We start from the raw sequence: 26,691 nt of genomic DNA on the forward strand, positions 1-26,691 counted from the left end.
TGGACAGGATGGTAAGGAATGGAGTCAAAGCACATGCTTCCAATTAGCTTTGTGGGTTTTTTTAATTTTTTTGTTTGTTTGTTTTTTTTGTTTTTGTTTTTTTGTTTTTTTGTTTTGTTTTTTGGGTTTTAAGAAAACCAGCCTCCTTCAGTGAACAAACTATTCCCTCAGTTTGAGATACTACTACAAACTGAATTTAAACTTCAAAACAAAATAATCAAACAAAACCACCATATTTCATACTGCCATAATTTACATATAGCAAGACAAATTATCTGTAAGACGCTCTCTGAAATGAAAAAAGTGCAAATTCATTTCACATATGTAGACTACATTAAGCTTCCCATCACAATATTTCTTTTCCTGTCAGGTATTATTTCTTAGAGTTTAAAAGCCCAGGAGAGAACAGCAGTGAGATGAATTACTTAGATTTTTCAAAAAGCACATCTCCTGTCCAGTGAAATAGAACACAAGAAAATCAACCTATCATTAACTATTGACATTAGTAACTATTAGTAGTATATTCCCAGGCACACTGAAGAGTGTTGCAGCACAGTTTTGAAAAGAAAATTTCCCACTGACATCAGTGATTTCTCTAAGAAAAAGTAGATGCCTTGCAGAAAAGGCACTTCCTATTCTAATTAGGTAAAAGCAGAGCTCTTCAATGATTAGAATCCTACACAAAGAAGGAAGAGAAAGAACTAAATACGTATGTTCCACTTTTTAGCACAAAATATAATATGAACTTTAAGTAGCTGCTTCCCATGCAAAGAAAGTCTTTTCGATGTTTGTGTAATGCAATGTTAGAAAGGCTCTAGAGATTTTCCTTCCTTCTTTCTGACTGAGAAATACTGGGATCATTACTCATAAGATAAAGCCTCAGAAAGGTCTGAAGCATTGAATTCTACTGGTTTCATATATAATTTAGTTTTGTTTAAACCTTATAAGATACCCTTCCATCTACAACGAATACTTTTATATGACAAATTCTACAGTCAATGCTAATTCAAAGACCATTCAGACATAAAGCAAAATATTCTTACCTGGAGCCCAAGAAATGGAATAAATAACCCCCTCATTACCAGGAGATGTATAAACCGCTGATAAAGTATTAATGTCCCAAACTTTTATTGTGCCATCAAATGAAGCTGTAGCAAGAAGATCAGGGTTATCAGGTTTGAATTTGCAATCAAAGATGGTCTCAACATGTCCCTTAAATGAAACAAATATTTAATCCATTTTTATTACATTTGATTTTTTAATAAGACCAACTCTAGATCAAACTCTAAAATACACTGTATTTAATTGACCTGTCAGGTCAATTAAGAGTTCCAAAAAACCTGCATATTATGGCTTATCAGTCAAAATTAAAAGTCATAAAATAGCTTAGACTATAACAGTACTCTCTTTCAGAGATCATTATTAAAGACAGAAAAATTATTTCCTGAAACAACAGGGCACACAATGCCAGAAATTTGTTAACAATTTCTGTTGGAACTGAGTTGCTAAAAAACAGAAAAAAAAAAAAAAAAAAAAAAGCAAAAAAAGAAAAAATAGTTAATTTTTTAAAACAGAATTAATGTTGCCCTTTTGTTATAAACTATGTGACTGCAAAATAAAGCTCTGAATGTTAAACATGTTCTACAAGTTGTCTAGTACTGAATTTTCTGTCTTTCTAGATACAGTCTATGGTCTATTGTAGTTTAAAATTCAATCCATTAGAAACTCCACAAGTCAGTTGCTTGTTTTCTAAGACATGCACTTGTAGAATTTAAGTCGGCAAATATATGAAACATGGTTAATATGCAAGAATTTTTTTTAAGCCTCAGTTGCTTTACAGGACCAAACCCATTAAAAATGGAAAAATAACAGCAGCCAACAGCCTCTATTCAAACACATACAGGATTACAGCTGAAAATTGTTGGTTTTTTTTCCAAATGAAAAGGGAACTTGTAAAGAGGAAAAGAGACAAATCCTTAAGAATAACCAAGCGCCCTGTGAAGAAGAGGCTCATCTAATATGGGATAAACCCAATTCTGAATTTCAGCTTCAACAAAAATTTCATAATTCAGTCTTTGTAATTTTAAACTGAGTGAACTCACCATATATCCCTCTGATTTGACTAGAATCCTTTTTCTGAATTATAGAAAACCCTCCAGCCCTTCTGAGAAGGCCATCAAATTAAAATTTTAGTTAAAAAAAAAAACCAAACCACATAAACCCCCACAAGTCCTTAAATCTTTATTTCTGGATGAAAACAAACTGCCAGAATACTGCCAACAGGATTCAGTCCTTTGCAATAAAGAATTATTTTCAACTTCAGAACTGTCATTTGTTTCCTAGAAATTTAGAGTCTTTTTGATAGAAACTGCTGTGAAGACTTCATTCCCCATTTTTTTTCCTGTTAGAAGAAAGTGTGTAAGCCAAATAAACTCTCATTTCAAAGACAGATGAACCATACCAAATCTCTAAGGAAATCCCACTTTTTGGCTCCCATGTCGTAAAGCCCCACTCCACCATCCATAAAACAACAGACGGTGTGACCAGGAGGAAGAGAAAATGCTTGGTTTTGGGTTAAAGTTGGAGGAGGAACAGCCTCACTTGTTGAAGATGTATGATGATTTTTAGTAGGATACTGTGATGAACGTGCTTAACAAAATAAAGCAAAAGACAGAAATAGAGAAGATTATTTCTTATTTCAATAATAAGTAACAATTATAAAGAGTAAAATGCTTTGTATTCCAATGAGATTTAAAAATAAAGAAATGGAGAATTCCTGTATGAAGCCTGGCCTGCTAAAGAAGGATCCTATAAAGTGCTTGATCCTTTATGCATTTGTCTAGTCCACCAGCAGCAGAGGGTACTTGGTTTAATTAAGAACTACAGAGCTGTCCAAACTTAAGGACTGACTTGGACATAACAAGACTCGTAAACAAGATTTTCTTAACTGGCAGCCATTACAATGAATAACAATCAAAATTACACTTACACTTTTTCTTTGGAGGAGAACTTAGCACATGCAAACCATGGAAACCCGTTTGCTTCAATTTAAAATTATCTATAGGTGTTGTACGTGAAACATTCCAAACACGTAACACACCAACCTGAGAATCTGAAGTTTAAAAAAAAAACAAAAACAAAAAACCAAAACAGAACACAGAGATATGTGGTTTAAGGATTGATTTATGCAAAAATGCAACAATGAATTAAACTTCAAATCCTAAGAAGAATTTTATAAGCAGACACTGTCATCTCTATAGAATCACAGAATAATTAGGGTTGAAAGGGACCTGTGGAGACCATCTAGTGGAACCTCCATGGTAATATTCTATTTATCTTCCATTTACTTCTGTGGTAATATCACATTAACAACAATAATTATTAATATTAGCTATTTAAACATAGATAAATTCTATGGAACCTTTTTCATAAAATATTCTCACTGTTTCAGTTTCCTTATTCATTAGTTCAACTTGAGCAGTAAGGTCTATGGTGTAGAAAACAAATAGATTCTTTTCTTTTTTCTTAATTTATAAATCTTCTAAGTGACATCCATTAGTATAACACATTTTTATTCGTATTCTCAAAGTAACTCATATATTTGTTGCAAAAGTGTGCATGAGAAAAGTATTATTTAGTATTAAAAAAAGCAGAAAGTCACTTGCTTATGTACCCAACAAATTTAAAACAAGTAAAAACTGCTCAGTGTAGTTTTCTATTATTTTCTAGTTTTATATTGGTGTCTTGTATGCTTTCATTTGTAGAAATGTTAAGAAAAAAAAAAATCACACTTGGAGTATCAATTTTGAAGATTCAGTCCTGTATTTATTACCTTTGTATAAGTCAGGAAATAAAAGTCTTACCTCCAGTTATAAACATTCCAGGTGCACTGGAAACCCAGGCTAAACACTGAACAGATGCTGCTGCACTGGGAAAACTAAAAGTTGTGATACAGGACAGAGATTCAGAATCAACTAGTCGAATACCATTATGTAAATTAGCAACAAGAAGGTAGTCAGTTGACAAAGGGTCCCACTCCAGTGCTGTAACTGGATCCTCTTCATCCGTTCCTTCAAGAGACTCTGGTCTTAAGACATGTTTCTGATTTTTAGAACCTTTAAGTGCACAAGAAAACAGATTATTTAAAAATGAAATTAAGTATATCCTTTCAATAGTTACAAGGTTCACAAACATAATTCTTTATCTCTCCCTGAAATTTTCACTATCTTGCTCTACCGGCTGTACCAGCAAAATTAAAGAAGCTGGCTTTGCAGTATTTGACTTAAAGCAGTTCTGGTTCCATTCGATCCAACTTTATTTTTAATAAAGCAGAAAACAGAAACAGCTGTCAGGCTTATTAACATAATTTTATAAGAAAGTATGGTAAATTATATACATTGTTCTAACAATTTCCAGGAGTAAAGGCCTACAGCACAGCCTGAAATACAGTCATTTGAGTGTAAGTAAATCTGCACACCACAGCAAATACAGGCAAAATAAAGGTAGTATGAACTAGAACAAAACTGTGGCAGTCAAAAAAGTTTTTATAAACAACTGCCTTTAGATTTTTTCTTCCACAAAACTATGTGTGCAATTATGAAGCATTTATAGATTCTGTAGCCAAAACAGGCCATTAAGTACTCAATTTGACACCTGCAAAAAAGAAGACATATTTCACTTGATGATCCATACTACCAAGAACCATACTTTTTAAACAAATTTATTTCCCACTTTTTATTTTTACAAAGAGATGGATCTTAGTCCCGTGTCCAGTCCAAATGAAATTGAGCTCTATTTTTGAAGTTGTGATCTTGTACTAAAAAAAAAAACCAAACTAATTTTGTACCCCTTTTCTATAAATAAGGGATTGACATCTTCCATTATTCAGCTTCTATCTAATTTTCAATTTTGGTACTGGAGACTACAATTAATTTTTCATATTATGATAACTGTCAGGACCTACCGATATTCCTTAATAATTGATGTAGAACAAAGCCTATTCTGATACAGGCTAAATAAAAGCTGAAAAGCTTTTGTTCACTAGGGAACATTCTGAATACTAAAACAGCTCTCACCATGATTTTCTAGGGAAAATGTTGTTGGTGCACATTCTGTATCAGGTAACTTTATAAAATCAGTTACCAGAAATGAGAAAAATAATTTAAGATTGCACAACAACTAACACCACAAACCAATTTCTCTGTTCCATTTTTTTTCTTTGGTTTTCTGAAGCCTTGGGAATAATATCAGAAATATGATCAGATAACTGCTTTAATTTGCCAAAAATTTTAGGATTCTCACTTTTTTAAACAATATTCTCTCCTTACACTTCAGTTCAACTGTTTGGTTGACTGAAAACAACACTGAAATGAAAAACAAGAACTGACGACAAAGCAGAACTGTCATTTTTCAGTTAGCTATACAAGAACTAAAAGCAAAAAGTCTTTGAATGATCAAAGCCAGCCATGTTCAAACACTTTAGTCTCAAGAAAGCACAATCAACTGCTGGGAGAGAGTATGAATATCTAGGAGTTATTCAGTTTTACCTGTGTTTCACAAAAGAATCCAAAAGGAACCCTCCTGAAAACCCTAACTGTTAAATTTTAATTTTCGTTAAGAGAAGATATCAGCACTATAGATCATGCAGTTGAGTCACAGGTCATTTAAACAAGTTGGGCTTATTTTGAGAACAAATGAAAGGTAAAGTACTACAGAATATTTGGTTCTATATGACTGCATTGTACTCCTCTGAAAATTAGGTACTAATTGTTGCATATTTTTTCTTTGCACTAAATGTTTTGCTACATTAATGGATAGTCTAGAGTTAACAAAAAAGAAAATACAGCCATGAGAGAAAAACCTAAGTAGGTAACAATAATTAAAAAAAGTGTAGTCTCCTAATTATGCAGCAATGAGTCACACTAAAGTAGAAATACTAGACCCTTCAGCGAGTCAATCGCACTGAACTTTGAAGCGATCAACCAGAACTTGTGGATGTTCAGAAATTTATTTTGCTTGGTGACAAACTAAGTTCTGATCCAACGACAACACATTTTACATGAGGTAGATGAGGGCTGAACTTCAATCTCAAAGCAAAAAAGTTAGCTCTCTATTCTTTACTGTTAAAGTACCAATTCTTTGTGTCACCCATGTCTGCCCCTCCACTTTCTTTTTTTTAAACAGAAGGCCTATATTCACCCTACTGATTTCACTTTCTTCAGTGTATTGTTACTTTTTAGAAGCCACCAGTTAAAAAAGTCAGACAAATTTTGACTATAAACTGTAAACTAGAAACCCACAGTTAAAAAAACAGCTAACTTGGATAAGCCTATGTTTTCAATTATATCTGAATGTTAAGACACATATTAAAGGAATTTACATTTAAAGTGTAATCATAGTAATGGTACTTCTATTTTATTATTCTGTTACAATCTATTTTTCAGTATTACCTAGTTTTGAAACATATTTTAATGAATTTATCTGTTCACCAAAATTTTCAAGATCTATTCTCAAACACATCTATGTTTTCACCCAAACAAATTCTTTGTCTTTTTCTAGTAGTATAAAGAAAGCAAGTTAAAAGGAAACTAATACTGGTCTGCATCCTTTCAAAATCATTATGATGGCTTCAATGTCATTGGCTTAATTACAAGAATGTAATGAAGGAGATGTAAAGAAAATGTAATGCTCTGCATTGTATAACTAAGAAAACATATTTTTGTGATATGGGAGGAGTAGGAATACTATGTATGTACCCACATTATAAAATATTTATTAAAGAGGTGCAGAATTACACACATATACAGAAACAAGCAATATATATATAAAAAAATAAATATTTTACCATATCAGTTTTTACCTGGCTGAAAAATAGATAGGCTTCCATCAGTATGTCCAAACACCACTTTTCCTTTTTTCTTTGGATGCCATCTAAACAGACTGATATCTGACAAGAAACTATGTGCTTCTCTATGTACAGTTACCCCGCTGTCAGGTCCTGAGATAGTCCAAATGTACAACGGCCCTCTATGGGACACAAATGCAACTGCATCACCTGCATTCCAACACCAGCTAAGTGATGAAGGAATTCCTGAAACATACAGGTAAACCTGATAAGAACCAGGATATGAAATTCAGTACAGTATTCCTTAACGCAGAATCAGCAATTTTCTTGAAAAATTGTAGAAATAATTGTTCTACATAAAAATTACTAGACTGAAATTTAGACAACGGTATGAACATCTCATGCTATAAAAGTAAATTACACATTTCCATAGGCACGAAGTAAAATTATTTCCCAAATTACTTTAATACTGCTTTGATGGAGTGTATTTTATGGTATCTGTACTTCATTACTGTTAAAGAGAATCACACTTATGAAAGAGGATAAGCCTGATCCTGTAAACAATACTTTCATTCATTCGGAATCCCATTCACCACTACGTTTTACTGTAAGCTATTTGCTACTAAGCTAGTAAAATATTGAGAACCTCAAAATGCCTATTTTTGCAATGAAATTCAGAGATAAATATAACAGAGACAGATATTTGTGAAAAAATTGGAAAGCCAGCTCTGTAATCTAAGGGAACTCTTGATAGCTTCCTTCTGGATATGTGACAGTTCTAATTCAGTTGCCTTACACCTAACTGTAGGCATTCCAGTTTAGAAATTTTGACCTTAACATCTCCAACCCTCATTATCTCCATAGCTTAAAAATGTCTGCCTGAAGGAATAAATGATGGTAAGAAAAACTCCTCAAGCTGACAATTTAAAATTGTATTTACATATTTTCACATGGCAACGTCAAAGAGTGTAAAAGAGGCATTAATAGGAAATTTAAACATATTATCCTAAAAGTAAATTAGTTTTTAAAAAGATTAAAATAATAATAATAACACTTCTTTCATGTGTAGTCATCGGCTGAAGTAAATTTTTAAACAAGCAATGTATTGAAAAATAAGCATCTGCTTTTATATTAATGCATAAACTGATACAATATTTCTTTTAGAATAGATGAAATCAGTCTGGGTTTTCCTTTTGCAGGATATGCAAGATGTACAAGGTTTTCAGAGGTATCTCAAAATGCTCAGGAGAGAACAGAGTAGGGAGTCCCAAAATGGCTTAATAGATCCTGAGATTCTGACTGTTCTTAGGTTGCACTCATTTTCCAAGAATGCAAATGTAAGAGTCAAGAACACCTGATGAAATTGACTGTAAGAACAGAAATACAGGTCCTGGTTTTGACTAAAGGGAATAAATCAGAGCTGGGTAGAGAGAGGTAATTGCAGACACAGATGTTTAACCCCCTAGACCTGTAACACAAAGTCCAAATCAGCAGTTTCAAGTCCTGAGAGAAGATTCAGGTAGACAAGTTTTAGGGTATTTAAACAAAAGCTGTTTTTAAAATTCACTATAATTTATACTTGAATCTGTTAAGACTACATTTTATTTGCTTTCACTTAGGTAAAGTTATCATGAAAACACACAAGTTTAAAAATGCAATTATTTACCCTTTTATACAGATGAAAATACTGTGCTGCATTTCTTTTCCTGCTCAATAAGAAATCACTAACAAAGTTAATTCTTGAATTGTTCAAGTACTTTAGAAAAAAAGAATAATCTCTTTCTTTACCACTTACAAGATGGTTCACAGCAATTCATTCACACTATCATTACTTTCTAAAATTGATTGCAACAGATCTGTCAAGAATATTGTTTTGGGCAATTGTTAAACCTCTGGCCTAACAACTGCTTAGAGTTTTCACTGTATCAAGTATTTCTCATAACCGTGCATTAAAAAGCTGTATGGATCAAATATCTCCTTGTCTGAAATACCTTTTGTATTGTCCAGCTTGGCCACAACTTTCTGTTCATTCACATTCCAAATAATCACTAAACTATCTGCACTGGCACTTGCAAACACGTCAGGGTTGTGGGGACACCAGGATATGGCTGTGATCGTCTTCTTATGCTCAGACATAATTGCATGGAGCTTGAACTCATTGTATCGGTGATCCAACTAAACAAATAATAAAAGGCATTTTAGACATACATTTTTTGTAAACTCACTTTACGTACTATTGGGTTGGAGATTAGTTCATATAACAGTATTAGACTTACAGATGAACTTATAGTGGATTTAACAATTGTCAGCGCCTCACATCTGAATAAATTAAATTCTCATATATTTGATAGAAAAGTTGTCAAATATCCAATTAGCTCAATTGGTATTAACAGTCTATTCTCTTGTCTCTTATAAACTATTAAATTTCATTAATAACTTTATTCAAACAATCCTAAAATGCTTTATTTATAGGCATGGTAACAACCATTTAGTAATCTCCAAAGAGTTAAACAGGATAGAATACGAAAATGAGTTTGAAATCCTTCTCATTTTTTTAATCATACTCATTTTTTCATACAGTTAAAAACCAAAAAGAGAAAAAAAAAATCACATGCCCAAACATGACACAGGAAATTTTGTTTATTTTAATCCTACAAGCGGTATAACTCTTGAAGTTAAAGTAAATGTATCCTTTATTTCCTTACATATTTCTCATTCTGAAAATTCCACATCACAGCATTTCTATTTTTTAGTAACCACAAACTTCAGAAGACCACAGTCCTGAGCAGTTTAAGTTCCAAATCAAATAAAGGTGGGCCACAACTCTGGAATCCACAACTTTGAAGCAGTTTGATCCACTGTGCACAGGACTATTTTTATACTACAGCTTCAAATGAAACCACAGAATTGCTTCATTTCTCTCTCAGAACATATTTTTCCGTTGCTGCACTTCATTCATCTCAAGTGTTTGCTGGATTGTGAGCCTGGCTTTTAAAAATAACTCTTGACATATACAACTTTAGGGCTATCTTGAATGGAAGACTGAGTTTTACATAGACATCTTCTAAGCACCTACCATACTTCCAAAAGAATTGCAGAAACATTTATTAAAAGGGTTCAAAGTGAGATCAACAACAATGTAAAAACATAACTATTCTGATAAACAAGGATAATCTTACCTGATAAATATAAATAGCAAGGGTAGCACAGTAGGCAAATCTGTCCCCACTAGCAGCACATATATCCTTGTTCCATGGCTGACATCCAGCAGCTAAAAGTCCCACTTGTTTAACCTGTGACATTTTTGCCTTTAAAACAGAAATTCATTAGACTACAAGAAGACAGAATTTTAAAGAAGAGAATAATACTTCTTTGTTCCCATAATATCTACCTTAAAAATATAACTAGCTTGAGATACAAAAGAATGTTTTCAAAATAAAGTCATGTAGATGTTTAGAGGCTTCAGTGCTACAGAAGAAAGGGTATTGAACACCATTCACAACAATCCATTTGGAAGGAAAAAGAAGCGGCGGGGGAGGGGAAGCAGCGAATGAAAACTTGAATAGTTCTTGATGTGTACTAGCTGAAACTGTTCATCATTCCCATTTTCTTCTGCATTCTGGTTCAATACTTTCTATTATGTTTAATGCCCTCTCTGCTCTCCCATTCATCTCCCACTGACAGTCAGACAAAATAAACCATATGCTAATAGTTTTGTTTTAAGTTAAAGCAACATGTGTACAAAGGTCTTCAAGCCACTTGCACAGAACAACTATGCAGTACATATTATCATCATCCTTTATGGGAAGCTTTCTAAATTTTCTTAATAATTACTTTTTAACAAAAAAGTTGAAGTAAGCTGTGGAAAAACAAAGGCAAAGCTTAGTGTAACATTACTGTACAGCAAACTATGCCTTCAACATCCAAAACAAATTTCATACTACCATCTTGCTCTGAGTGAGACAACTGTTTTTAACATAAAAACGTAAGAAACACCTTGCTGAGCCAGACCAATTATCTACCTAGCCCACATTTGATCCATGATAATATCAACATGCTACTTAGTAACAGAATGTCTCATTTGGGGCCACATTTATGCTGTGAATAGATTATTGGACTGGGGGACATTATGTAGAAAAACATTACATGTAGGATGACTTCTTTAGGTTAAAGAGCTAAGACTATGATGTTGAAAGACAAGAATCTTACAGGTGCTAAAACAATTCAACAAGTGTTTATTTCAGAGTAACAATACATGTGTCTTGTAGGATTCTGCAGTAATCTGTATTTAAAAAATCCTGTTAATAGATGAAATTTTTGAATTTAGATGAAAAATGCTGCTCTGTACAATACCATTCTTTCACTGATTTAAGAATTCGTGCTTAATAAGTGTTCTTAAAATTTGATTTTTCAACTAGATTTTTCCTATTCAGGTATATATAAAGAAGTTACATGCATAAAATACTCTGAGCTGTATTACAGAAAGGAATGTACACTTTATTCACTAATATTTGTTGTTTTAAACTTGTTATTATTTCCTGCTCCTTGTAATGAGCTATATACCATTTTACAAAGGGAAGAATTTGCTTTGAAATTCAGTACAATAGTATCTAGAAGAAATGACAGTTGTATGGCATACTAACTTAGTCTCCTGTAAGTATCATGCATTAAAGCAGTTTCCTGCAGATCTTTTCGGACATTATAGATTTTTGTTAAGCATACTTATAGTATAAGGGAGAAAGCAGCATTCATCAGAACAGCCTGAGTAAAAAGACAAAAAAGGGCAGTAACTGAATATAAATAGGTATGATTTCACACATGGTGCATTTTTATACATTTTTCATACTTTCTAAAAAAGCATTTTATTTTGAAATAAGGGATGTACAAGTAATTATACTGAACTCTAAATATACCCTGAAAAAAACCCTGTGCATGTAAAAAATGTATACCACACTGGGAAAGCTATCAGATGATGCCCACAGTTTCCAAGGAGATGAAATAAAGAGGGAGGACAACAAAAACCTTTCTTTTCAATTGGTAGAAGCAGGAACACTCTAAGCCCTCTCCTGTTGCTAAATATAGAAAAAAAAGAAAAAAACAACCAACCACAATAAACTTAAATTTTGTATATCATAAATATTATTGAAAAATAACAACTGAATGGACTATATATAGAGGCACGGCTTTATATTAACAGCTTGAAGATAAATGCCTAATAATCCCTACCTTAGCATAGGTGTCATTTTTTGTAAACCACTTTAGCATTTCCATGTTCATTCCAATACCTTGCTGCTCCCAAAAATGGAAAATATTATTCTGGTTGTAGAACGAAATCACTTTACTTGACAGATGAAGGAACTAAACCTTGATGTTCACAGAATAATGCAGTTACTACAGGATACAGGAGAAAAGACTGAGCATTGTGTCGCACCACACACAAAACGGCAGTGTCAGTAGCCTGGCAACTGCAGCTCTTTAAAAGGCACCATTTTAATTTTAACCTAACTCCTGCTTCTCTGCTTCAGCTACTCAGTGTATTTCATTCCTTGTTGTATTTCCCAATTGTACTACAATGACACTTGTAGAATAATAGCAGCTCTTTAAACCCATCACTTAACACTTCCATTATCAATACATGTGCTTGCATGTTTTAAGTATCCGTAACTTTATAACCATCAAGCACAACCAATAACAGATGCTTACATATGCTTTGATTGTGGTCCATGTGGTGTATGACCTGTCCAAATGAGTCCCCATGCAGTACAGCACGCATACAAATGTGGATATACAATAGCCTTATATTAGTCAACATGCTTCTGTGTATACAAACCCCTAGTTTCTTAACAGCTATATACAGTGAAGTGCCAGTGTCCTCTGCTTCTGTTCATTCTATTGTCACTATCTTCCCATTAAGTTTGCATCTTTTCTTATGCGGAAAGCATGCTGATGCTCCTGTAACTACTGTCCTCATGTAACAATATTTTTGTCAGTATATCAACGATAATGTAATAATCAAAAAGATCTTTAGTGATACCAAAGTGATGTCTCCCTAAGATATTGGGTATATTTACCCATCTTTGAGGGAAAATCCATTGAGGATGAAAATGTGACCTAGGAACCATAGTGTTTCAAATTCATTACCATGTCAAATGGGACCAGTTTGAAGCAAAATCATTTAAGTTTGCTAAAAGCATGAAGTTGTTCAAGGCTACCAAGAAATCTTGGCATGTTTGCAAGACACAGCAGTAAACAACTTCTTTCTGACAATGCCTGCCTCAATAGCATTGAGTCTCATGTAATAACATAAACATAATTAATTCATTAATAACATATTCATAATTAAACATAAATAATTATTCCACCAAGCACATTACAGCCATGTTAAGAAATTAAATTCTCATAATTTGTCCAGACCCATGAAATAATGGAGAACTGGAAATATTCTAGTACATATGAAGCTGAAAAGCTAATAGAAAACTTATACCGTGAAAATTTTGACAAAATAAAAAAAATTCTTCCTACTTTGGAATGCTGCAAAATGCTAATGAATATTCAGTTCTTGATGTGATCTACCCAACTGCAGTTACTAGTGTAGGTCTCTACATAGTCTGATTGAGATGATACACACTACTTCAAGAAACTGCTTCTGGGCAAAAGATGAGCTAAGTCTGACTATATTAATAATGACAGTCACAATGTAAAACAATGTAGAATAATTATATAGGTTTACACATGTACTGCTCGACACAGAAATGCAGCCTGACATACTCTCCAGCAGAATTTAACCAAAGTAGTCTAATACTTGCTAAAGCACCAGATTGGTTGCTAGTTTGCCCTTAAGCAGTACAGACAATTTGTACACTTCTCTGCAAAAACTGGGAAAGTTTTTTCCACTTTTGCATACAATTCATGGCACACAGGCTATCTACAGCTCCCAGAGAATCAGAAGATTAACCAGAGGCAGGAAGAGGGTGCCTTGGACAAAGTTTTGAACTTCAATAAGATTCTTCAAGAACACCAGAAGCCTTGGCTAGACTCTTGCAACCAGAATTGCAGATGACATTTCCTAGCCTATGGTAACCTAGCAAGTGTTCAAAATGCGTGCATTCCGTTATCCAGACAATGGCTAGGAAAAGAATACTTTGATTTAAAAGCTCATTTTAAATGAACAAGTGTTCTACTAGTGTTCACAGCCATTTTAAACCTCCACAATAAACTTGGACCCAAATCACTACCAGAATTTCTTTAACCACAGGATCTCTTGGCTTCACAAGGGAAGTACTTGTGGACCTTACTCTGAAGTTTGAAACTTGAAATTGCAGCCCAAGATTGTATTTCACAGAAACAAGCATTTGGAATAAAACCCAAATACATTAATCCAAGATAGATACCCTGCTTAGAAAATCAAAGGTAAACAACATTAAAAACCCAGAACTTAGAACAAGCCTTACAGAGGAGTATTTTTGACTGCCTTGATTACACTACTTGTACATTTAACTAGAATATCCTTTATTGTGCAACTTTAACAAAATAATCTAAAGACCAACACTTGGGTTCAAAACAAAGCATGCAGAAATGCTAACAGTTCTAACAATACATCATCAGCAATGCTAAACTACACACCTAATCAATACAAAACACATCTAGCATCATCTATAGAGTATTGGTTAATCATATGGTATCAGAAATCTAGTTTGCAGATACTGTGAGTAATACAAAGAGCTATATACAACCATGTCTGATCTCCCTATGAAGCATCTAAGAGTTTCCATAAGATTTTGTTCTCATCTTCCAATCCGGAACTACTCCAATCACCAGAAGATTGCTTTTCTGTATACAAATTGCCAAGGTAGTTCTGATGTCAGATAAAGTTACCTCTTGGCACATCTCACACCTGAATCTCTGATGACAGCTATTAAAAGGTAACTCCACATCTGAAACATTCACATCACGAGTGATATATAAAAAGAGAACAGTGAAACAGTATTAAAATCTGCCGGGTTTTTATACTTACAAGCATATAACTGGCATTATCAAGTAATACACAATAATATAATGAAAGCAGCTGCTTATGTTTCAGTAGCATCTCCTGCATTCCAATTTGTTAGCTGATGATATTGTATGGAAACAAGAAAAAGAAATCACAGAAATAATAGTTCCATAAAGGAGCTTAACACAGTGAAATATATGAGACTTATATTCACTTCCTACCATAAACCTATGAAAGCAGCTGCAGATTAAGCTTGCCTAAGGCATGCAGTTAATAAACATTAAAAAAAAAAGTCAAAGATATCCTGCAAATGTTGTTATAGTAACAACTCCCCCTCCTCAGAAACATGTTAATAAAAATGTACAGCTATCCAAGGTACAACTAGACATATTTAATATCTCCCAAATATTTTTGTTTTACTCAATTACTGCTTATAACTACTTTAGTTTACTCCATGCATGCTATATTAATTCCTCTAATACAATAAAATTAAATGTTTGATTTCCATCTCATTGCATATTAAAGAATTACTCATTAAATTATGCAACCTAAAAATGCAAGTAGGTGGCTATCAAACTTCCAGTACCTTTTATCCAGCTAGCAACATTAATTTTCAAAAATCTCATTTTGGATGTGCTTTACCCAGGATTCAAGACCTCATTAAAGCTACTAAAAATCCCTTGCGAGTACCACAGTGGAAATATTATTTTTTGATACTATCGATATAATAAACAGCAGCTTAAAGAAGAAAAATATAAAAGCAGTAAAAGAGAAAATTTTAATTTAAACAATTCTTACTCGTCGTTGTCCTTCATACCAGTCATCTTCATCAAACCAGTGAGAAATATAAGTCATCCAAGCCATGACAGAAGGCACAGTTGAAATAAAAAATACAGAACCTGAACACATATAAGTCCAATGTGTACTGTGCTAAAATTTACTCAACACTACAGCAACCTACTCAAAGAACAGATCTGAACTCTGATATGAATTTACATTAATAAGCTTTAAAATCATAAATCTGAAATACTTTTAGCAGCAATTTAAATGCTCTATGTCTTGGATTTTCTACTGGAAAACAGAAATCAATAATAAAACAATAAATAGATTATATATTCACATATTTTAAATTAAAGCAGACTAGTGCTTCAAGCTCTAGATTTTGCTGTGTTTCTGAGCTCTGAAAACGAGGTGCTGTTTGAGTAATTCTTATCTGTCTCCTAAAAATTACTTTCTTTTTTCAAATGAAATGTCTGTATGAAATGTTCAGTGCATAAAAGCTTGTATTGAAATGTAAATTATCTTCAGAGTCATGGGGAACGATTTGTTTTGGTTATGTAGGGAGTGGTTTCAATTGGCACAGTAGGAGGGGCCAAAACTATCACAAATGCCAAACATCGGTTTAACATTTTTTTAAAAAGGGGGAAAAAAAGAAAGAAAAAAAGATCTGCAACTCCATTGTTTGCAGCCAGTAGAGCCTGAAAGGCTCAGCTACAGCCACCAGCACTGGCTGGGAAATATAAAAAGCCCAATCTACCTAATTCATCGAAATGGATCTCTTTCTTTTTTCTCTCTCAGAAGTTTCACATATCTGATGGCATTTATTCCTTCCACAGGCAGTATCCTTTGCTGGTATGCTCTCAAGTTTCATATTAAATTTCACAGTGCATTATAGCAATGAAAACAAAAGGTAAAAAGAGGAATAAAAGCTGTACTGCTCATACCACATTTCGGTACTGCAGCAGCAGCACACTTCATCAGCTGTGCTGTTTAGGAGATATTTTCATACAAATCTTTCTGACTGCATGATTACAGCAACTATCAGATCCTCAACAGAGATTATGAAGATCTAAAAAACCCAGTTTCTTAAGCAACCCAGAATCCAGACAACCTCTGCCTTTCTGTACTGGATTAACAAGCTGATTTCCAAAATCGGTAATATAATAAATGCAAAAAACTGCAAAGTCGATTGTTTAATCAAGAAATAAACAAAGCAAAGTAGAAAAAGAACAGCTGAAAGTACCAACTATTAACCTGATGTTAGTGGTGAACATTACTTACCATTTCCACAGAGCAACTCAGTGTCATTACCTGTCCTACTCCAGCACACGTAGTTTCCATTAAGGGTATTGTATAAGCAAGCTACATTTCCACATACACAGCAGAGGAATAAAGAAAAGCAGCAATACTATTGGTTTCCAACCTCTTTTTCAGAAATTATGACATCCCAGGGAAAAAACCCAAACCAAAAAATACAAACCACACACACAAAACAATAAATATTTAAATCCAGACACTCACTACATTTAGCATTTCAAGATTATCAGATTTTTTTTGTGCTTATACACTCTTCCAGATAAATGGATACAGACACAAGAACACAGAGAGGGAACTTCTCACCGTACTGCTGAAATTTTTCAAATAACTTGCCCTTTGAGATTTTGGCTCAAACAAAGCGAAGTGCACATTATATTACATGGTCTGATAAACTGTATGAGAAACATACGATTAATTCATTCAATTCTAATCACACTGCTGAAAAAATCCCCAACTATATCCAAGTTCTATGACTAAATGATAAAAATATGACTGATGTACCACTCCTATGTATAAAAATTTTACAAATTGCTAGACAAAACATATCCACATTATTTCTGCTTGCTACACACCAAAATCATGGTTTCAAATAAATTAACACTAACATGTTTAGGAAAGTCTTTGCTTTCAGGCAAATCTGTCTTCTCATAAGGGCACATTGCATCATTAAGAATCTTGATCAAAGAATTACAAGTAGTTCAACAGTAACAAACTTGTTTCTCTGTTATGCCTATAGCTGTTCCATCGTCTATATGAACTGAGTTTCCTAGTGTCTATACCAACCTGTCAAAACAATGAGTCTCTCAAGACAGACAAACACTGTGATTCACATTTAGTTTCAGGATCATCAGGGAAGCATGGGCTAAATGAAAATGGATACTGTATTATTCTTTCAGTAAACTGGTAATATCTTCAGCTCAAAGGTACAAATGCAATTCAAATCTTCTCAAGATAGTGTGTGGAAAATTAAACTGCTTTAAAACATCTGTTACAACTACCTGTAAATAAATTAAAAAGTTTTGTGTTAAATTATACATGAAAAATAAAGATATGAAAGACTAGTAGCTGCAAATGCATCATGGGTTCGTTATATTTTTTTGCCTATTCTACCATTCATCTCCAAGTGCTGGAAAAACTATTATATGTGTGCTGGGTTTGGCTGGGATAGATTTAATTTTCTTCACAGTGGCTGGTATGGGGCTGTGTCTCAGATTTGTGCTGAACATAGGGTTGACAATACAGAGATTATAATCAATACAGATTACACAGAGGTGAGGCCTTTTCTGCTTTTTATACTGCCATGCTGGCAGACGGACTGGAAGTGCATGGGAAGCTGTGAGGAGATGCAGCAGGGAGAGCTGACCACAAATGACCAAGGGGATATTCCAGACAATATGACATCATGCTCAGTATATAATGTGAGGGGGAAGAAGGAGAAAGGGACATTCGGAGTGATGATTGTCTTCCCAAGTCACCAATGTGCATGATGGGGTCCTGCTCTCCTGGAGATGTCTGAACACCTGCTTGCCCACAGGAAGTAGTGAATGAATTCCTTGTTTTGCTTACTTGTGTGCACGGCTTTTGCTTTCCCTATTAAACTGTCTTTACCCATGAGTCTTGCACCCTTTTACCCTCCTGATTGTCTCCCAAATCTTGCTGTTGGGGGAGTAAGCAAGAGGCTGCATGGCACTTGGTTGCTGGCTGGGGTTAAACCATGGCATACAGGTATAATAAAACCTATGTGTAGGATGAATAAAGCTTTGTGTACTATTTATTACAATAAAAACATGAAAAATCTCAAAGTATTCTATTCCTTAAATTGTTGTAATTAGGGTTAATATTATTAAATGTTTTATAAGTAACTGAGTATGCATTTAACCTAAAGTCCAGTTGGTATCTCTAGTTAAGTGTTCTTTGCTCTCAATGTAAGGACAACAAAATGTACCATGATAGATCAGACCAGAAGAGACATCTTCAAGGTGTATTAAGCCTTACAATAGATTGCCCAATAAATTTATTTACAATATTCCAGAAAGAATGAAAGAAGATAAAAAAAATCATATTCATTTGATGCAGAAACAATTGTTTCATTTTTGAGCTGACAAAAGAAAATGGTATGATGCTACATCAGAGGACATTCAGATTAGACATTAGGAAAAGGTTCTTCACTGAAAGGATGGTCGGTCACTGGGTTCCATCTGGAAGCTGTCACGTCACTAACCTTTCAGAGTTCACTGAGCATCTGAATGATGCTCCTAGTCATATGGTTTAGCAAGGAACAGGGAGTTGGACTCAATGATCCTTAAGGACCCCTTCAAATTTGAGATATTCTGTAATCAAGCCTGTGCTGCAGACATTTCACAATTCTCCCTTTGGAACTAGGTACTCCCCTTTTAGCTCATTGACTAGGCATAAATACAGAAATCCCAAAATAGCCAGAAGGAAAAAATGGAAGTGATGATGTAAACTATGGTGCTTTAGGATACAAACATCACAATGTGTGGTTAAAGCTCAGTGCTACAATGGTCAAGAACTAATAAAAATCAAACACCACCAATCACCCTACCCCCCAAAAAATCAAAAAAAAAAATAAATCAATGGTTATCTTCTATTTATATTTCATATGAAAGTTGATCTTCTGGACACTCCAGTACAGATATCTGTTCATTATGACAGTAAGCTACTACCTTGCTTTCCACAAAGACATGACCTTAAGAATCTGAAAGGATATGCTGGAGACTATAGTGGTCTTAGTCTCTACACACTAAGAAAACTGTACCTAAATAAAACATACCTATATAGTTTACCTAGAAAACAAAGGATAAAAGATGACATCTGAAAGTAATGTCCTATATGGCGCTGCAATGAACAAACTAATGCTATTCTCCCATGTTACCTGGCAATATCTGAAGCCAGCAATGCATTTCAGTTGTGAAAAAAGATCTTCATGAATAGCAGAGAGATAATAAACCTCTATTTTGATATTCCACTTTTACCACCAAATTTGCTATTAATTAATCATATATAGTTGTTATACTGTGACAAATCAAGCATGCACTTCTTTTTTTCCAAATACATCTCTAACTCACTGCTTCTGTTTCTGCTTAAATATTATAAAGAGAAATATTCAGACATTTGTCTAATGTCTTTAAAAAATCAGGGTTTTTTTAATATATTTTTGCCACAAATCAGCAGCATTATGTATATTTCAAAATTAAGAATTATTTTCAATTAATAACTATATTAACACCTCAGAAATTTTTATTTTTGCTGTACCCAATTCTATGACAAAATTCTCTGCCCATCCATGTAGACATAATTTCACAATATGTCCCATCGTAGCTCTAAAAATTATCTACCTTAACTACTGATTTATTAAAGATTAATGCGCTATGATTTTGCATTTTGAAGACGCAAATTTCATTATATGTGTCTTCATGACGAAAACACATAACAAATAACTCAAGAACAAAATACTTAAAAAATTTCCTTAATTATAAAAGTATAAAAATTCATTACTTTAATAATTTGTATGCCATTATGTAAATTCATTACATCAATATCTGTAGTAAAGAAGTCCACTAAAGCCTCCAGTTTTATTTATTAACTAGTGCTTTAAGAACCTGTACACTGAGAATATGAAGCATGTAATGATGCTAAATATCCTAAAATAAATCCTAAAATACAATGTTTAGAATAAAGCTATGCAATAACCAATCATTCAATACTGACACTGCAAACCTATGCCTCAGTGATCCTATGTCATACAAGGTCAGTTAAGAATTAGAATTCCCCAGACTTCCCCTACTCCTACTAAGCTACTAATGGCACAAACATAAGCAGGGCTCTAAATAGTTGTCCTTTTTTATTTTTTCCCTCACTTGCTCGTTCCCAACAAGCTGTATGGATTTATCAGGGCATGACATACAGGACAGCCAGGCCACCTAACAGTGACTAAAATAAGCCGTTTGTAACAGACATGCAACACAACCATCATCACCAGATTTACACTGGGCTGAGACTTTAGAACAACCTTCTCACAAGCTACTTTTAAGATTGAGCTTTATCAGTTTATGGAGGAGATTAAGCTCTAGCTGCCAACAATAGCAGTGGATTGGACTTGATCATGTATCTTCTTAAGGATGTTCCATAACTGGATCTTAAAAATAAATTCAATGAAGCTTTATAGTCTTTTTATAAGAAAACAAATTACCATCTGTTCAGAAAAAAATATGAGTATATTTATACATATAGTACCACTTTTACTATAGTTTAGCAGATGCCTCCATTCTTCTGTGAAGAATACCTGCAACATTTAAGAAACGGGAAGTTAGATGCCTCCAATTGTGTCCTTGGCCAAAAAAGACAAAAAGAGCACACAGTATATTTACAGAGAAAAATTATAATTTTATTCATAAAACTACATCTATACCAAAATACTTGTCTCTGTTTCATAGTCATTACTTGAATAAAATTTGAACATACTCAAAGCTGAAGTGCCTCAGTGTTTAACCTGGCAGGTAGCTAAACCCCACAGTCATTTGCTGATTGTTTGGTCTGTCAGAAAACAGGTAACATGCCAAGAAACACATTGCATGTATTTTTTGTATCATGTTCATAGGATTTATCTATTTCTAGCTAAGTCATTCCATTCTAAGATATTCTTCAGATACATGTTAGATTACAGTAAATTTAGATTACAAGAGTTTAAATCCCTTTCTGGAATTAAAATTAACACATTTTAAAGTAAATACTTTTATAATAATATCAACTTTTTGTACTATAGTTTGCTGATGTAGATGTTAAATATAAATTAAATAATAAATACTATTAAGTAAAGTTCTATGGCAGATATATGAAATACCATAAACACTTCCCCACATAACAAGAACTTTCCTAAGCAGAAAAAAATGTTAGCATCCAAAGCACAAATGAGACCATAGACAAAACAAACTGAAAGTAGAAAAAAATGTAATGAAAAAAAGGAAAGAAATAATTCTTTCTAGCTGTGAAACTTGAGGAAATATTTAAAATCATCTGTATTTATTAATGGATTTTGTGAGGTAAGAAAGGTTGAACAGTCAAAGTGGGGATGACATCCACCTGTATATCATCTTATATTAATTTTCCTGATTTGGATAAATGGCTAAAGCTGGATGTGGGCAAGAAAGAGTTGATTTCATTAGAAAAACAGATCAACTATTGAAAAGTTGTATCCAAGATAATGTTCTAAAACACAAGATTTTCTGCCTAGGAATTTTTACAGAGCAATCAATTTAACAGTTTTGTTCAGACACTTCAGGGGCCACTTGTGCTCCAATAACCATAAAGACAGAAAGAACCCTGAAAAAGCAAACACCACAACCATCTCCAAAGTAAGAAACTCTTTTAACTGCAACAAGATTGCACTCCATTCTCTGGAAAGGTGAATGGGATACAAGTACGTGCATGTTCCGAGCCAGCAGTTCAGTACAAAAAGCATGCTGTAGGTTAGCAACAAATGGCTACAGAGCTTTCACAACGCTAACCTCACACTTGACAGTGGAAGTTTTAATCTTTCTTTCCTGGAACCTAAACCTATGTATGAAATTGATATCTGGGATATGACATATCCTCATTAATTCCATCATTATCAGTCCTCCATCACAGGTATTTTCAGACAACAGGTACCAACTTGAAAAGGAAGTTAGGAGAATGAAAATAGTGGCATTAAATAGTTCTCTTAGACCTCGATTTGCCTATGCTAAAAAAATTTCAATATAATCAAGCCTAGCAAAAAACTCCCAAATGATTCTTTAGCCAGATTGAAAAAGAGAATACAAAAGGCCAAACCAAAGAGATTAGGGTTCAGACTATCAAATCAGGCCATTTATGTCTCATTAAGAAAGAGGCTACAGAGCACATTATCTAATGGTACAAGTAAATGTCAACAATTATATCTAAGACAGAAACAAAACAGATCTTAAAAGATATAAACCAAAGGGATGGAATAAACTCTACGCCTTCTGCCCCCAAAAGATGCAAATAGAGATGGTTGGTTTCAAGAAACCATGAAATTGAGTACAAACTACAAAACTGTAGCACATCAAACAGAATGGAATCAGTCAAAAGGAGAGAAAGAGGAAAAAACCCATATAAAGTCAGTCAAACACAGGATGTAATAAACTAGGGGAAAAGTATGAACCACCAATGGGATGCGGACAGAAGAAGAGATATACAATGTGTTAGGAAAGCTATTTTCAACACAGAAGGAAGCTTAACACTGTTGTACCAGGCATTCATGCACTATGTTTGGTTGGCATATTCAAGAGAGATGAATTTAAAGATTTATATACAGGGTTTTAAAAAAAGCCTGGTATGATGAGGTAATTACCAGAGATACAGAAGTGTTATTTAAATCAATTTATATCATACACGCTAAGTAGTGGGGTTCAAATTGGTCACATAGGCTGAAAGGTAGGTAAAGGTTCCTGAACCTGCAGCAAACTTGCAGTCATTAAAAGCATTAAGAAAAAAACTTCATTAAGTAGGCGAAAAGCAGTATGAATGTAATCAATATGAAACCTATAATATACAACCTGAGAAAAAAAAAGATGACATCAATCCTTTTCCACTGCAACAATGGCTTCTGAGAGCCTCTCCCATCATTAAATAGGAAATTAGGCACTGGACAACAAATAAAAAGATTCATCACTGATGAAGATCTTAGAAATCACTACTTATCAACTTGTCTGCTTACACACAGCTTCCCAGAGAAAACTGAACTAAATAGCCCAAGTGAAAAAATGTAACAAGGAGACTTATCAGAGACAAAGTGCAGTCAAGGTTATCACCATAAATTAAAACACCAACCAAGAAAGGATTGGATGAGGCATGTTCCTATACTTTAGGCTATCTTGAGAGCTAGTATAGATATTGTTAACAAATAAAAAAAAGTCAGTAAAATTGTACAGGTCTATACTGATAGCCAAATAAATCCCTCACACAGCAGCAAAATCAAATTCTCCAGTCTGTGCTGGAACAGGATAAGGACTAAACGGCCCCAATGGATTCAGCCAAGGTGTGCTTATAGGACGCAAATGGGGAAAAGAATACTATACAAAGCTTCTGTCTTTCTCCAGTGCTCAGCTGCTACCATAAATAAGGGCTAGCCTAAGTAACACAATGTCACTGAATTGCCTATATCCTACAGGTGAATTCACAGTTCTTGTGGTCAGTTGCTGTAATTCAAATGTTATACTGATAGTTACTTCTCTTCTTGTGCTGCATATCTTTTGCTTTATAGAACAAATTATGTGAGTTACACAATATCAGCACCAGGACTTGCTGAATTAACTCTGTCTACATCAACTCTGACTCAAAGACTGCAGGAAGAGGAAGTATTGCTTTCCCTAGTTATCATCTCCTATTACCACTGTTACTGGCGCACTGAATTCAATGGACCATTAGTCAAACTTACCAAGGACTTTCCTATTTTGTTCTTGCTATATGGAAATTTTCCTCATAGCAGATGACCAAAGGACAAATTTATCACTGTGTTATGGGTCCTTTAAATAGCCAGAGCTACTAAATGAGTCCAAGATTTGGTGTAACAGAATGCACAAAACATTGAAACATTGAGAGCTGGAAGAAGACTGTAGATACCTTGTCAGGGAGAATAATTAATAAGCGACCAAAAAATCAGTAAGTAAAACAATGGTCCTATGATATTTAAAAATTTTTGCATTATTGGTATTATTTCATGCATACTCCATATTACCTTTGCAAGTTCTTTAGATCAGCATGTCTCCATATGGGTTGCAACTATTTGCTAAAGATGACTACAGTCTTAAACTGAAGCTTTTGAGCAGTTCTGATATGCAAAACAAAAATAATGGTAACACAAAGTTAATTAGACTAATTTGTGCAAGGCACTTATTCTCTTACAGAAACCTTAAAATATATCAGTAACCTATACAGTTGTGCCTATAATTAGGAAAGAAATGCCACAACCTAAGTGCATTTTCCCTGGTTTAGGACTACAAAGAGTTAGGAAGTGCAAAGTTTAGCACTTTGAACTTTGTTTTAAACAATGGAAAACGTCTTCCCATTAATAACTTATGCAAAATAACTCTGTGTTAAAGTCTGAAGAACATCTGATTGTTTACCATATGTGTTTATTATCAGAATTCTTCCCCTGAAATGCTCTTATGAATAGCAGGTAGCTGCAAATTCTCATGGCAAAATTTTTAAATGAGGCATAAAACCAGAGGCTGTACACTCCTCAAAAAACTTCTAGAATTAGTTAGAAAGAGACATAATGGACTTCCTAGCCCATAACGTTTTTGAAATACTAAGTGCATGGCCATCAGAAGGATACTCTTGCAACAAGTTTTGGGGCTCAAAAAGGACATTTCCAAGTATTTATGTTTTATATCATGCAGTGGTTAAGCCCATTATTAAGGACACTATGGTCTTTATTGATTCTAAAATCCAGGATTATGATCTTTACTGCAGCATTCCAAGTAATTAAAGATCTCAGACTTTGATTTCATACCTGCCTTCTTTAAGCCTTCCAAAACAGTTTCTCAAATTATTGTATGACCACCTCTTTGTACAGCAACATCTCTTAAGGTATCAGAGGAATTTATTGAACAGAAATAAAAATTATTTCTTCATTTGCAGAGTCTGCTTTCTCAAATTCGCTTTCATAAGTTTTGCGTGCTTAGCCTGTAGTTTGCTTTTGTATTTGAATGCTTTTTTTAATTCTCTAAGCTTGATTTTGCTCCCCCTTCCCACACTTGTCCCAGCTACAAAAAGCATTTAGAGTACAAACAAGCCCAAAGCTCTCCCTCCCTATGGAGGGCGTTTGCCACACTGCTCGCTTCTTCTAAAGATTGCTGCCTCCGCCTCTACTCGATTTTAAGTTCGTATTTCCGCACAAGCACGTCTGTACAGATACACATACAGCAGGAAAGTCCCCCAACCAGTGTAAAATCCCGACAATACCGACAGCCCGCTCCTGGATGCTTCAGACACCGCCCGAAGCCCCGGGAGCTCCGCGGGGCCGTTCCGTCTCCGGAGCGCAGGTGTGCGCAGGGCGGCGCGGCTCGGCAGCCCCCGGCGGGCTGACGCTCCCGGCCGTGCCGCACCCCTCGGGGCGAGAAGCGCCGCCGCACCCCTCCCTCCCTTCCTCCCTCCCGCCCGGCACGGCCCGGCTGCCGAGCCCCTGCCACTCCCAAGGCGGCCGCCAGCCCTCACCTGCCCGCCCGCAGAGGCCACAGCTCATCCACCGCCGCGCCGGCGACTCCAGCCCCGTCTCCCGGGCAACCCGCGAGCCCGCCCCCGCCGCGCCATTGGAGCCACACGCCGGGAGCGCGTTACCGGGCAACGCGGCGGCAGCGCCGAGCCCCGGGCGCCGGCGGAGAGAAGGGGGACACCGCGGGGGCGAACCCCGGCCCCGGCTCGCTCTTGTTAGGGTGGTCATGCATTGGGACAGGCTGCCCAGGGGGGTGGTCCAGTCACCATCCCTGGAGGTGTTCAGGAGTCGGTTGAGATCTGGCGCTGGGTGATAGGGGTTAGTGGATTAGGAGTTACAGTGGTAGTGCTGGCTTCACATCTGGACTGGATGATCTGGAAGGTCTCTTCCAACCTTGATGATTACGATTCTTTCATGCGGGTTCCGAGAGGGGAGGCGGCTGGGTAGGGGACGTGTCAGAGCCAGCGAGCCGCCCCCCCGTTACCGTGGGGGCACCAGGAACCAGCGTCAGGCTGAAAGAGT

General features: G+C 35.0%; 1 protein-coding gene across 8 annotated transcripts in view; it reads right to left on the minus strand.

Annotated features, from left to right (window-relative positions):
* The window catches only part of WDR17 (WD repeat domain 17), a 56,994-nt gene extending 30,727 nt beyond the window's left edge, over positions 1-26,267 (minus strand). For 2 of the 8 annotated variants that reach the window (XM_027741579.2, XM_027741578.2), the window contains exons 1-8: positions 15,633-18,346; positions 10,024-10,152; positions 8,836-9,019; positions 6,860-7,090; positions 3,864-4,115; positions 2,990-3,112; positions 2,462-2,649; positions 1,044-1,212 (exon numbers count right to left, since the gene is read on the minus strand). In XM_027741579.2, coding sequence (XP_027597380.1) covers positions 1,044-1,212; positions 2,462-2,649; positions 2,990-3,112; positions 3,864-4,115; positions 6,860-7,090; positions 8,836-9,019; positions 10,024-10,152; positions 15,633-15,743 — 1,387 coding nt within the window. In that variant the 5' untranslated portion in view covers positions 15,744-18,346. Of the gene's footprint in view, positions 1-1,043; positions 1,213-2,461; positions 2,650-2,989; positions 3,113-3,863; positions 4,116-6,859; positions 7,110-8,835; positions 9,020-10,023; positions 10,153-12,070; positions 15,613-15,632; positions 18,347-24,690; positions 24,784-25,919; positions 25,993-26,171 lie in introns of those variants that run through there. The other 6 variants (XM_027741581.2, XM_039388745.1, XM_027741583.2 and 3 more) reach the window with 6 other exon arrangements.
* Positions 26,268-26,691: the final 424 nt, after the last annotated feature.

The sequence above is a fragment of the Pipra filicauda genome, unplaced genomic scaffold (assembly GCF_003945595.2).
Source record: "Pipra filicauda isolate LSUMZ 115617 unplaced genomic scaffold, ASM394559v2 scaffold67_size6003252_pilon, whole genome shotgun sequence".
NCBI lineage: Eukaryota > Metazoa > Chordata > Aves > Passeriformes > Pipridae > Pipra > Pipra filicauda.